General features: G+C 47.5%; 1 protein-coding gene across 3 annotated transcripts in view; it reads left to right on the top strand.

The window, feature by feature from the left end:
* The window catches only part of Sfxn5 (sideroflexin 5), a 120,682-nt gene that overhangs the window by 36,425 nt on the left and 70,993 nt on the right, over positions 1-13,264 (top strand). For all 3 annotated transcript variants that reach the window (XM_031382370.1, XM_031382368.1, XM_031382369.1), the window contains exons 4-6: positions 7,949-7,975; positions 8,452-8,506; positions 10,692-10,717. In XM_031382370.1, the coding sequence (XP_031238230.1) occupies positions 7,949-7,975; positions 8,452-8,506; positions 10,692-10,717 (108 nt within the window). The remainder of the gene's footprint in view (positions 1-7,948; positions 7,976-8,451; positions 8,507-10,691; positions 10,718-13,264) is intronic.

Here is a 13,264-nt window from a genome sequence, read left to right as displayed (position 1 = left end):
TAGAGTCTGGCATGCTAAAGTGACCTCAGTACCCTGGCCCAGTGCCAATGCAGGGCCCCGAGGGAGTGAAGAGACAGGAAGCCCAGGCAATCAAGCAGGCCCTGTCTGTCTTGGAGTATTTGCCCTGCAGCCCTGGGCAGAGAGTCAGGCTGTAGCCTCACTCCCCAGTGGTGACATTTCTGTCCAGCCTTGTATCTGCAGGATGGACCTGAACCTCCTTCCCTCTGTAGCCTGAAGGAGTCCACACATCTTCTAGTACCCTTGTACCCGTCAGAAGGAAGTCCACTTTCTGACTCTGGCCTGCTACCTGCCTAAGTTCCTTCTTGCCCCTGCCACTGAGCTGGGCCTATTGGGACCTCCCAGAGTTTGAGGAGAGAGGCCACATTATTCTCTTTCCTCCCTCAGATAGCTGAGAGTTGCTGTCCTGGTTTTCAGCTTTGTTTGCTGTCCCCAAAGCCCCTGCAGGCCTCCTGGGCGTGGGGGAAGGGCCTGGAGCTTGGCATTTAGCTGTTTGCTGTGCTGCTGAGTTCTGGCTGGCAGTGGCAGAGCCTGGTGGGTCCATCTGGTGGCTAGGTGGCACAGTACTCTAGGTGTGAGCCTGTCACTCTGGTCCCCTGGAGCAGCGTCTCCCTCTGCTGAGCCTGAAGAATTGGACTATGTGTGGTGGCTGTCGCAGTGCCTCCTTCCTTGGGCCATAGTCATCAATGTCACATATGCCTAGCCTTCACAGACTAGGGGAGAGAGGGAACAGAGATGGCATATCGGCTTTACCACAGCAGTGTGAAATTAAGGAGATCCCCAGGTCCTAACTCAGGGATGGCCCTGCTTAAGCATCATGTCTGGGGCATCTGAAGAGTCCCACAAGGTTCTTGGACCTGGAGTACACAGTAGTCTTGGTTTCTGCACCTGCGCTCTTTCTGCTCTATGGTTCTTTGGCAGGTACGTGGATCAAAATCGGGGGCTGGTCCTGATAATTGCAGCCATTGTTGGTATTCTGTCTAAACTCCACCCCTAGTCACTGATGTCCCAAGCTGCCTGGATAATCTTGTGTGTACTCTTAGTTATTTAAGCCATCCCAGGTGGTGTGCTCCTGTGGCTTTGCTTGCTCTTTTGTTCATGGACAGCTGATAACTTCTCCACAGATGGTTGCCTTCTTAATGGGTGCCACACCAATGAATGGCGTGTGACTTGCAGGCACTCTACAGTCTAGAGTCTCTCTCAGCTTGGTCGGTCCATCTTCACCCTCAGCAGTTATGGTCTGCTTCCATACCCTTGGAAAACTCCTTCCAGAATCTTCCAAGTGTCTGCTTTCCCAGATATGTGGCTTTTTGTCTACCTTCCGAGTCTCATGATCTTCTCTCCCTTTTGCAGGGAATGTTTTACTTTGGAGGAAACTGCAGGTCTCATGTGTTCCAGGCTGGCTTCAAAATCAAAGTGTAGCTAAGGATGACTTTGAACTCCTGACCCTCCTGCCTCCGCCTCCAGAGTGCTGGGATTATAGGCATGTACCACCATGGCTGGTTTTGAGATGCTGGCATGGAACCTAGGATTTTAGACATGCTAAAACAGCGTTCTACCAACTAAACTACCTAATTGTTTTGCGTTGAGTACTTAATACAAAGTAGGTGCTTAATAAACATTTGCTTGCTAAGTGCATTCTTTTATAATAAGCTTGGAAGCAAATATCCCTATCTTCATATTACAAAAGAGATATTGGAGGCTCAGAAAGACTAAGTATCATTCCCCCATCTCTTAGTGAGCTAATGGGGGATTTTGAGTTCAAACCTGGTCCTGAGCTCTACCTAGAGAGAAGCTTCCTGCATAGAGAAGCCACAGCTTCTGCAACAATACTGCAGAAGCAGGCAGGACATCCCTCTTCTTTCCTGTGTCTGTAGAGTTGGGGGCTCCCTGCACCCCACATAGGCTTGTCTAGGTATAGGGTACCTGGAGTTACCATGGCAACACAATTAATGGTGCGCTGTAATGCAATGGGCTCAACTGATCAATTAGGAAGTTTTTTTTTGTGTTGAATGGAGGCGTCCTTGCCATGCAGAAGGGTCCCCTTCAGGCTCTGTTTAATTACCTTCTGGAGGTTGTTTTAAATAGGCTCCGTCTTTGCTGCCTCAGGAGCTTTAAAGAAGCGGCTTGCTAAGAGACAGAGGGGAAGTAAGTGAGCCAGACTACTGGGGGAGGGGCAGTTGTTCTCCCTCTGGGTGCTGGGGTGTGTCCTGCCTCCTAGCAGTTTGTGGGACCTCAGCCTACCCCTCCCTTAGTCTCCGAGGAGGCAGGTTCAGCTGAGACAATGGCTACTTAAATCAGTGAAATTTGTGTGTTCTAACAGCCACCCACATGGCTTCCCCACACTGCCCTTTGTCCCTGTTCTCCAAGTGAGCCAAACAAACAGAGTCTCAGCTCTCAGATCCATTACTAAAGCCAGTCATTCCCACCGGGTCAGGGCTGCCCAGTTTCATGTTCAGCCAGAGGTGCCCTGCCCTGGATGCTGGGCTGAGCACAAAGAAGGTCAGCTCTAAACCTGGGGCTGCAGCTCAGAGTGGAGGTGCCTTGTGTGCTTCTGTGAAGATGCAGGGGATGCTGGACTGCACTCTACATATGGTGGTCAGCCACTGTGGCTCAGCTGGCCTCCCATGCATGGTTGTAGGTCCCAGAGTGGCTCTCTGATCTGCTTGCACGAGTAACTTGTGGAATTTCAGCTTTTCCACTATGGGCAGGACTTGCTGCCTTTTTTGAACCCAACACTTAATTTATCGGTCGAGTGGGTCACAGGGAAAAGTTCAGTCAGACACTATAAACTCACTGTAACCTGTTCTTTTGAGTTGGGCCTGGTGTGGTAGACTTGGCAGGAAGGGAGCATGGGTTCCACCCCCTTCCTCTTCTGACTGGTTATTGTTATTTGAGACAGGGTTTCTTAGAGCCCAGGACAGCCTCAAATTCACTGTGTAGCTGGGAATACCTTGAACTGATAATCTTTTTTCCTCCCGAGTTTAAGGCTATGCTCTGGTTAATTTTTGTTGTTGTTGTTGTTGTTGTTACCTGGTTTTGATTTGTTGAGAGTTTCTCTCCATGAAGCCCAGGCTGGCTTGGAACTTGCTATACGGCTTAGGTTGTCCTGGAATGCATGCTTCTTCTGCTTTGGCCTCTAGAGGCTGGAGTTACAGGTGTGCTTTAACATAAGGGGGAAAAAAATTCAAGTCAAAAGTGTGTGGGAATTTAACGAGGAGGACAAGGAAAGATGGTGGCTGTCCCAGGGCCAAAGGGCCTGACCCTGTGCCTGATCCTGGGTGCAGTCACTTGGCTTTCAGTCGAGATAAAGTACCTGCTGAGAAGGGGAGAAACGTTTGTTTGGCTGGCTCATCTCTGTCCTCCCTTGGTGGTGTCCTGTTAGCATCAGCAAGGCTGTGGTGCAGCTCCACCTGGAAGAAACAGAAGGTACAGGGGTGGGGAGCACTGCCCCGGGAAAGGTACAAGTCACTTGTCCCCTGCCACAGGAGCTCAGTCACACAGACCCTCTTAGTTATCTACCCACGAGCTGCTGTTTTCTAGCTGTGGGGATTTTGTTGGTCATTTCATCCTCCACACACAAAGGAACTAATGGAGGACTTGGATGCTACGCATCTATCCCATTAAAAAACAAAACACAAAAGCAAAAACTTTTTTTCCGTTTGTTTGTTTTTGAGACGGGTTCTCAGTATTCACTATGTAGCCCTGGCTGTCCTAGAACTCACTATGAACAGACTGGCCATGAACACACAGAGATATGCCTGCCTCTGCCTCTGTAAGAATTGAGCAAACAGGGACACCTCATAAAAATACCAAGGAGCAAGGAATGTCCATTAAGCCTAAAGACAGAGCTTCAGAAGGGTTTACCGAGCAAACATAGTCCCCAGGAGATGCCCTAATTGTGGGGAGTAATGCCCAGTTCCAGGAAACGTTCCCAGTAAGGGGTGGATTTCCCTGACCCCTCCTAAGTGCTATCGCTATCTGCCCCTCACCTGGGGCACAGAGGTCAATGAGAACAAAAGACAATGGGCTCTACCAATGAGAGATAACCAACTCATGCTGTAAACCTATGTACTGAAAGGTATAAAAAGTGTGTGCTTTTATTCCTGAGGGTCACCTTTGCTCAGAATGCAGGATGGCCCCAGTATACTGGCAATAAAAACCTCTTGCAATTTGCAGCGATCTCCCTCCTGATTCTTCAGCTGAATTAAACACCTCCTGAGTGCTGGGATTAAAGGTGTGCCACTAAGCTCATCAAGTTTTAAGTAAACACAGTTTCTTTTTCTAGTGGTTGCCTTTATTATATTAATCAACTAATAAACTAATAAACTATAGTGGTTCTCAACCTGTGGATCAAAACCCCTTTGGGGATCAAACAACCCTTTTACAGGAGGCACATATCAGATATTTACATTACAATTCATAACAGTAGCAAAACTATAGTTATGAAGTAATGAGATGCCAAATCTTTTAAATTCAGACTCCATTTTAGAGAACCTGACCTAAGTTTGAACTCAGGTAGACTAATGCTGGTACCTAGCATTAGTTTCCAAGTTGTCCCCCAACAGAACCTGAGCCTAGCTCTAATCTCTAGGCTAATCCCCAACAAGAGCCAAGTTTCCAGGTTACACCCCCAACAAGATCAGTGTCTCCAGGTTATTACCCCAACAAACCTGCACCCCCAGGTTACAAGCCTACCCCTTGCCTATGACCACCAATGCAGAGGGGAGCAGAAATTAAGTTTATGATATGACACCCAGCACCAGCCAATTATGTTAAAGGCCACAGGAGCTTCCAATTGCACACATGTTCCCTGCTTGCTGCTTACTGTAAAGCCTTGCCCTGATAGACATTTAGGGCTCCCCCCCCCACCAAAATCACCCTGCGTGACGGTGGTGCATTGGGGGGGCCCTGAGCTAGCTTGAATAGATTAAAGACCCTGCTGTGAGTTGCATCAGATTGGCTCCTGTTTGTGTTTTTGAGGATCACTAACATTTCCCTGGCACAGCACAACAGTAGCAATGAAATGATTTTATGGTTGGGGAGGGGGGTCACCACAACATGAGGAACTGTATTAAAGGGCTGTAGCTTTAGGAAGGTTGAGAGCCACTGATCTACAGTGTGTGTCCAGGGTCCAGCATGCTGTGCAAATGGTGTTGCCCTTTATAGCCTGCCCTGCCTTTGATATATATGCATCTCTCTCTCTCTCTCTCCCTCCCTCCCTCTCTCTCTGTATATATATGCATATATGTATACATATATATATATACAATTAATTTTGAAATGGCAATATGTGAACAAGATACAGAATTCTAGAAGCATAAAAAGAGCAAAGAATAATAATAATGAAAAAGAAATTTTGGGAGAAGGCTCATTCAGTAAAGTGCTTGCCATGAAAACATAAGGACCTGAGTTTGATCCCTGGCACCCACAAACAAACCAAGCAGAGAGGGTGGCATGCATCTTGAATCCCTGCATTGGGGATACAGAGATAAGAGCATCCAGCCAGGTGGTGGTGGTGCACACCTTTAATCCCAGCACTTGGGAGGCAGAGGCAGGTGGATTTCTGAGTTTGAGGCCAGCCTAGTCTACAGAGTGAGTTCCAGGACAGCCAGGGCTACACAGAGAAACCCTGTCTCAAAAAAAAAAAAAGAACATCCTTGGATCTTACTGGTCAGCCAGTCAAACTGAATAGAAAAGTAAGGTATAATGTGATTGAACATACCTGAGATTGATCTCTGGCCTTCTGTGTGCAGAAGCATTGTTTGGAGATGTAGCTCAGGTAGAATGTAACTTCTATGCAGGAAGCGCTGCATAAAAAAATGTGATGGGCATTCAGGAGGTAGAGCCTGGAGGGTCAGGATTTCAAGACCACCCTCAGCTCTTTGGAGAGTTTGAGAGAATAAGACTGGGATGCATAGACTCTGTCTTGAAAAGCAAAACTAAGCATGGAATAGGGATAGTGACTCAGCATTAGCAGCACACCTGTCTCTTGGCAGAGGATCAGGGTTTGATTCTCAGCACTTATACTGGGAAGCTCACAGAGGCTTATAATGCCAGTACCCAGGGATCTGGCGCCCTCTTTGGCCTCTATAGAGACCTGCACACATGTGCACAACACCAAGTCCCTGCAAATGTACATGTAGTATACCCATAAATAAGAATAAATAAAATCTTTATTTTTTTTTTTAAAGGAAGGTTGAAAGGAAAAGAAAAAGAAAAAGGAAGGGAGAAATGGGAAAAGGAAGAAAGGCAGGCCAGCAGGTAGTCAGCTTTCCATCCAGGAAGTAGTAGAGCTAGTCTGTCCCTTCCCCTTTTTCTTGCAGCACCCAGTGTACTGCAAGGTTTTCAAAGTTCTCTTTAGCTCCTGAGTTGTCCTGCTTCCTCCAAATTCTTTCTGTCTCTGTGTGGAGACAGGCTCACTGAGAAAGGATCTTCTCCATTTATGTATTTCAAACATCAGTCTGTTGAGTGGGTTTTGTTTTGTTTTGTTTTGTTTTGTTTGTTTGTTTTTTTTCAAGACAGCGTTTCTCTGTGTAGCCCTGGCTATCTGAAACTCACTCTGTAGACCAGGCTGGCCTCGAACTCAGAAATCCGCCTGCCTCTGCCTCCTAAATGCTGGAATTAAAGGCGTGTGCCACCACTGCCCAGCAAGTACACTGTGGCTGTCTTCAGACACACCAGGAGAGGGCATCAGATCTCATTACAGATGGTTGTGGGCCACCATGTGGTTGCTGGGATTTGAACTCAGGACCTTTGGAAGAACAATCGGTGCTCTTACCTGCTGAGCCATCTCACCAGCCCCTGTTTAGTGTTTTAAAATAAGGTCTCAAATATCCCAGGCTGGCCTCAGACTCCTGATCCTCCTGAGTTCCTGGGATCACAGGCCACTGCTTTCTCCAGTGTTGATGTTCACTTGTCATGTGTTCTTTATTCAAAAAGCATGTGTTGGGCTGGAGAGATGGCTCAGTGGTTAATGGTACTGACTGCTCTTCCAGAAGTCCTGAGTTCAAATCCCAGCAACCACATGGTGGCCCACAACCATCTGTAATGAGATCTGATGCCCTCTTCTGGTGTGTCTGAAGACAGTGTACTCATATACATAAAAATAAATAAATCTTGGGGGGGGGGAAGCATGTGTTATCAAGACACCCACCTGTCCTCCTGCCCTTGGGAGGTAGAGACAGGAAGATGAGGAGTTTAAGGACACGCTATACTACAGAAGATACTGCCTCGAAGTGCCCTTGGTTAGAGAACATGGCACCCACCAGGTGCAATGCTTATACACATAAAAATGTCATAATGAAGATGTGCTAGTTAAAATTTTGAATTTAGCAAAAAGAAGGAAAACAAAGCAAAAAAGTGGGCTAGAGCTGCAGCCTTGTTGGTGGTATGCTTGTCTAGCAGGCTTGAAACCTTGGTTCTATCCCAGGATCCTGTGAGCTGAGTGTGGTGGGACACATTCAACTGCATTTGCTGGAGGTGGAAGCTCCGGGAGGATCAAGAGGTCAGGGTCATTGCCAGCTACACATTGAGTTTGGGACCAGGGTGGGCTACAGGACCTCCGGCCTCAAGAATAAATTAATTGGAGGTTGGTGAGGTTGTTCAGTGGTTAGAACATTGACTGCTCTCCCAGAGGACTTGATTCATTTGCCAGCGCCCACATGGGGCAGCTCACATCTGCCTATTAACTCCAGCTCCAGGGGATCTGATGTCTTTTTATGACCTCCACAGGCATGCACACATGTGGCATTTACACACACACACACACACACACACACACACACACACACACACACTACATGCTTCTATATTAATAAGTAAAAACAAATCTTAAAAAAATTTAAAATTAAAAGAGAACATGGTTCATAGAGCTTAAACTATAAGAGCTTTTAATTCTTTTCTCTCTGTCTCTCTCTCTCTTTTTCAGCTCTGGAGTGCACAAAAAATCAAACAGGTAATTTAGTTCTGGGTTCTTTGCTTCTCCTTCTCTGTACTTCCCTGGACTCCTCCTCCCCCGTCCCAGGTGTCTAGCCAAAGCCCTCGTCCCATGGCTACTGGGTGTCCAGCCTCTTCCCACCCCTCCCTTCCTCCTAGCACCCCAGGGCCTGAACATGCAATGGCTGGGGTTCTGGGCTGACTAGCCTCACCCCAGAAACTCTGGAAATTCTAAGAAAAGACTGGGTTCTGTCCACCAGGTCTGGTTCTGTGCCTTTTGTGTGGTAGGCAAGGGTAAGAAGATTTCAGTGTGGGCACAGTCTTGGATCCCACAGGGTTGGAGGTTGTGAGGAGGAGGATGCTGACCGTGGCGAAGTGTTCAGAGGCCATGCAGAACCCTGGGAGGGATGGTCTTCTTGGGGCAGCTGTCCTTGCCCTTGTCCCTTATCCTTGATACTTCTACTTGTCCTCTTGGCTCTCCTCTCCAACGACCAGGCTATCTTACACCCGGACACCAACGAGAAGATCTTCATGCCTTTCAGAATGTCAGGTGAGCTCCCAAGACCCTCCTGGTTCTGCCCAGCTAGAGGTGCTGGCTGTGACAGAGCTAGGAGTGGCCATGTTTCGGATATTATATGAAGTTTCCTGGGAAGACATGGAAAAAACATGTACTCACCCCAGAAAGGGTGCTGATGGCACCCCAAAGAAACAGCGCACTCAAATCTCTCAGCGAACCATCAGGTTTATTTGGTGACTTAATGGGGCATCCCAGCATAGGGGGCGACTCATGACAGCTGCATCCCTGGCACTCCCTGCCAGCCTTGCAGGCCGTGCTACCTGAAGAGTCCCAGTGAGTGTCTCTTGCTTCTGTAGCCTAGGAGAGGGTCTTCAGTATCCCATAACATTCTGAGCATCCTGAGCCTTGTTTCAAATACCTCCATACCGTGAACCCCACTTCCTCTAGAAGTGAATATTTCAATTTGGAGGCAGTACTCACAGCCCAGCACCAGAGAAGGACATGGCCTCTCACACATACAGCCACACTCTTGCCCACAATGTTATGTAGCTCAACTGTGTTAGATCAGGCACACACCTGTGGCATTGGATCTCGGCCTCCACCAGGTCACCACAAAACCCTCCCTAATAGCCGCCTCATGCCACTGGCTGAGGGGAAGCCCTGGTTTCTATAAGTTCTATTTGACCCCTTGCAGCACCCTCTAGACTTTGTCTGTCCTTTGTCTAGACTTCACTGTCCTTTGACCTTGTTGTTAACTAGCCTTCCTTTCCGGGCAGACACGTGCAGTGTGTGCTCACAACCCTTGTGTGTATAGACAAGGCAGGGTTCTTGTTCTGTGAAGCCCATGTGCATCTCGAGATTCTCCACCTAGGAAGTTCCTATCTGGTAGCCCCCCTAGAGGGCTACTTTGTGTGTTTCACACTTGGGGATCAGAGTAATTTGTTCAGGCTGAGATGGGGGCCCTTTCCTGTCTCTGAGAGGATATGGGTTCTGCCCCCAAGTCACTGCCAAGGGATATTTTCCCACCAGTGCGCTGCCATCTCTTCCTAGCCATTTTTACCTACTCTGGTTCAGGAGAATGATGTGAAGGCCTCCACCTGGCTGGGAAAGGAGACCTCAGTCATCAGAGAATGCCCTGCCTCAGGAAGCCTGACCTCCGAGAGACTCAGCCAAGGCATGGCTGTGTGATGCCATTTTGTGAACTGGGGCACTTGCTGCCAGGAGCCCTGGCTTTGCTCTGAGGGCTTAGGTAGCAAAGGCTCTGAACACATAGGACCTGAAGTTGGAGCTGTTTACGTCCCTCTCCTGGCACAGCAGGCTCATACCCCAGCTTGCCTTCTTTTATATTTCTGGACCTTTCCAAAGCAGCATTCCTTTCAGCCCCCTTATTCCAACCCCCAAACTTGGCCCTGTCCCCAGAGGGAGGCGCAGGAGAGCTGTGGCGCCAGCTCATAGAGCTGCGTTTGCTCAGGATATGAACCTGGGTTCTCCATACAACTCAGATAAGGATGGCTCCTGATGCCTGCCCATCAGCTGACTGTCTAGCCTAAGTCAGGGGCTAAGGGATAGGAGGCTGCCCACCGATAGCACACAGGCCAGGACCTGGCTGGACCTCACCCAGTGCTCTCCGAGGCTGGCCAGTGAGAACACTATTAGAGCTTTTAAATGCTTTGGCATCCATCTAACACACATCTACCTCAGTCAGACAGGGAATTCCTGTCCCAGGAATGGCTATGAGGTGGAAATTTTATTTTTTTAAAGGCTAAGGAAGGAAGATACTCAGGGTTCCTTGGGAGATGAAACTATAGAGATGTGTGTGTGTGTGTGTGTGTGTGTGTGTATGTGAGAGAGAGAGAGAGAGAGAGAGAGAGAGAGAGAGAGAGAGAGAGAGAGAGAGAGAGAGAGACAGACTCTGTGCCTCAGAGAGGAAGGGGTTCAGAGGACCACTGGTGACCAGCAGTAGGCTAGCCTCTGGATTCTGGAGGGAGCTGGAGTTTTGTCTGGCAGCTGGGGAACAGCAGGGCTGGCGGAGTCAGGGGGACCATGGGGAGACTCTGCTTTGGGGAGAGCTGCGTCAAGGGAAGGCTATGGTGTCTCTCTATGATTGTGTTGGGCTTCTTCACCAGGGCCATGGGTCTGAGCAAGCCCCAGAAGCTTCTGGTATCTCATGAGACCCGGAAGGTTCACAGGACCTGACTTTTTCTCTCCCTACCCACAGGTTACATTCCTTTCGGGACGCCAATTGTAAGTCTTACCTGCAAAGGGTTTTCTTTTCCAAAATGAAACTTCAAATGTCTAAGAGAAGCATTGTTCATAAATCCTGGGGAGAGGATCTAGTTACTGCCTGGTGGGGCACTGCTGGGAGATAGGCTGTGTGCATCCTTTCTGACAATGAGCTCTGCACCAAAGGAGTCTGACTCCCCCCCCACCCTGGGTCAGGGAAGCGCTTTAGACCCTCATATTAGAGACTGGGAGCTTTCCTAAGAAGCAGGAGAAGTGGGAAGACAAGGGCACCTTGTGGAAATTGAGGTTGCAAATGAATTCAGACTGGGTTCTGTGTTCTTTTTGTTTGGTTTTAGAGTTGGGTTTAGCCCTGCTCATGATTTCTTTCCTGTGTTAAGTATTCTGCGTTATGAATATGGATTGAGTCTGAAGAACGGTGTTGAATGAGAAAATAGTAGCACAGTAGTAATACTCGCTGATGTCATTTATATCATGTTTAAAAATGTGCAAAGTGATAGTATATATAGTGTCCGGGTGTGTGCTCTGTGTATCTGTGCGAGCAGCCCTGGGAGTGACAAGAGGGACTCACTCACCGCACCTTCCGCTTTGGGTGGAGAAGGGGTGGAACCCTACAGAAAATTGGTGCCACAGTTCCTGCTGGTTCTTCCACAGAAGGCAACATTCCCACAATCCTTTGAGGAAGTGAAAAGCACAAACAACAAAGTGCATGTGGAGTTACCCTCTAGACTTCTGCGTGTGCTTAAAAGACTTCATCTTACGCATTTGCACTTTTAACTTTGAAAGTTGTTTGTTTCCCCTCATACTTCCTTCTTCAAATTCAACCCTTTCTATCATGCTCCTGATGAAATGTACACCCTGTGCACACAGCTTCTTTCCTGTTGAGCTGCATACAAAGTCCTTGGGGGCTTCTGCTTTGTTTTGGTTTGATTATTTATTTATTTATTTTGGTTTTTCAAGACAGGGTTTCTCTGTATAGCCCTGGATGTCCTGGAACTCACTCTGTAGACCAAGCTGGCCTCGAACTCAGAAATCCACCTGCCTCTGCCTCCCAAGTGCTGGGATTAAAGGCATGCGCCACCACTGCCTGGCTGGTTTGATTGTTTGAGACACTTTATCTGTGTGGTCCCGATTCTCCTGCCTCACCCTCCCAAGTGCAGAGATTATAGGTGTATACCATTACACTTGGCTTAAAATAAATGAACTATATACCAATTCTCGTTTTTTGAGATAAGGTCTTATGTAGCCCAGGCTAACTTCGATATGTACTTGAGGTCAGCTTTGAATCTGTGATTTTCCTGCCTCTACCTCCTGAGTCTTGGGATTACAAATGTGCACCACTGTATTCTCCTTGCGTGACCCTGTGGATAGAATGCAGGGCCCCCGCAGGCCAGCACTTAACCACCCAGGCTGTATTCCCACACTCTTTGAGCCTGGCTTTCGTTTTTTTTTTTTTTCTGGATTGTTAATTTATACTTTGTTGTTGTTCTCCCCTGGTCTATATTAGAGCAGCTGTTTTCACTGGTTCTTAGTTGGGCCTGTGGAACCCTCCAAATTCTGGTAATGACCACCCACTCACAATTTTATAGCACGGACATGCTGCGTTCTCTATATAAGCATCATCGATATCAAGAATCAAATAGTAAATATGAGCACCGCGCCCCCCAAGGGGTTTAGCATATCGTTTGTTTGCCCTGGTCTTTGTTTTCATCTGAGTATTATTACAGGTGCTCAGAGGCTCCTCAGCAGAGACTCCCAGGAAAGTGAGGTTTTTAAGGTTGCGTTTCCCTAACAGTTGTTTCACAAAGGACTCTGAATAAGGTTGGGGACCCAAAGGTGGAAAAGACAAACTGTGCCCTTGAGGACTTTTGTCTGACGGGATGGACTAAGGAGCCTGGGTTCAGGATGTGCCTGACTGTGAACAGAGAGAGACCAAGAATTCCATCCACATTTTGGGACATTGTCTTTTTATTGAGATGATTCGACTACATAGCCCAGGCTGGCCTCAAACTCCTAGTCTTCCTGTGTCAGCCTCCCCAGGCCTGATATTTTGACCCTGTGTCACCAAGGCTGACTCTTCCTCTAACCTTTACCTCTATAACTGCCAATTATTTAGGAGTTGATCTGAACTCTTGTCTCCAATGCCCTGACTATTTGTCTTTGGGTTGGGCTAATGCTCTTCTGAGCATCATTTGGACCATCCATGGTCTGATGCTCTTCTGAGCATCATTTGGACCATCCATGGTCTGTATCTTTGCTTTGCAGGCAATGCCTTTTTTCCCTTTCAGGCACAAACAATATATTTGGCTAAAATGTGTTTTCTTTGTAAGTAAATTTTTTCCATTTCTTTGGGAATCATTTGATATGTTTTTTTCTTATCTTTGGAGTTCAAAAATATCTCTAGGATTAAAGGGAAAAAGATGTATATTTTATACAAGAAATATATGAATATGTTCTTTGGGATTCAAAAATACCACCAAGAGGTTTTTTTTTTATTTTATTTTTTTTTATAAAGAATATTTTAATGCTGGGCATGGTAGCACATGCCTC

The sequence above is a fragment of the Mastomys coucha genome, unplaced genomic scaffold (assembly GCF_008632895.1).
Source record: "Mastomys coucha isolate ucsf_1 unplaced genomic scaffold, UCSF_Mcou_1 pScaffold20, whole genome shotgun sequence".
Taxonomy (NCBI): Eukaryota; Metazoa; Chordata; class Mammalia; order Rodentia; family Muridae; genus Mastomys; species Mastomys coucha.
Note: the sequence above shows the minus strand (reverse complement) of the source record. Positions and strands in the feature narration are given on the sequence as shown.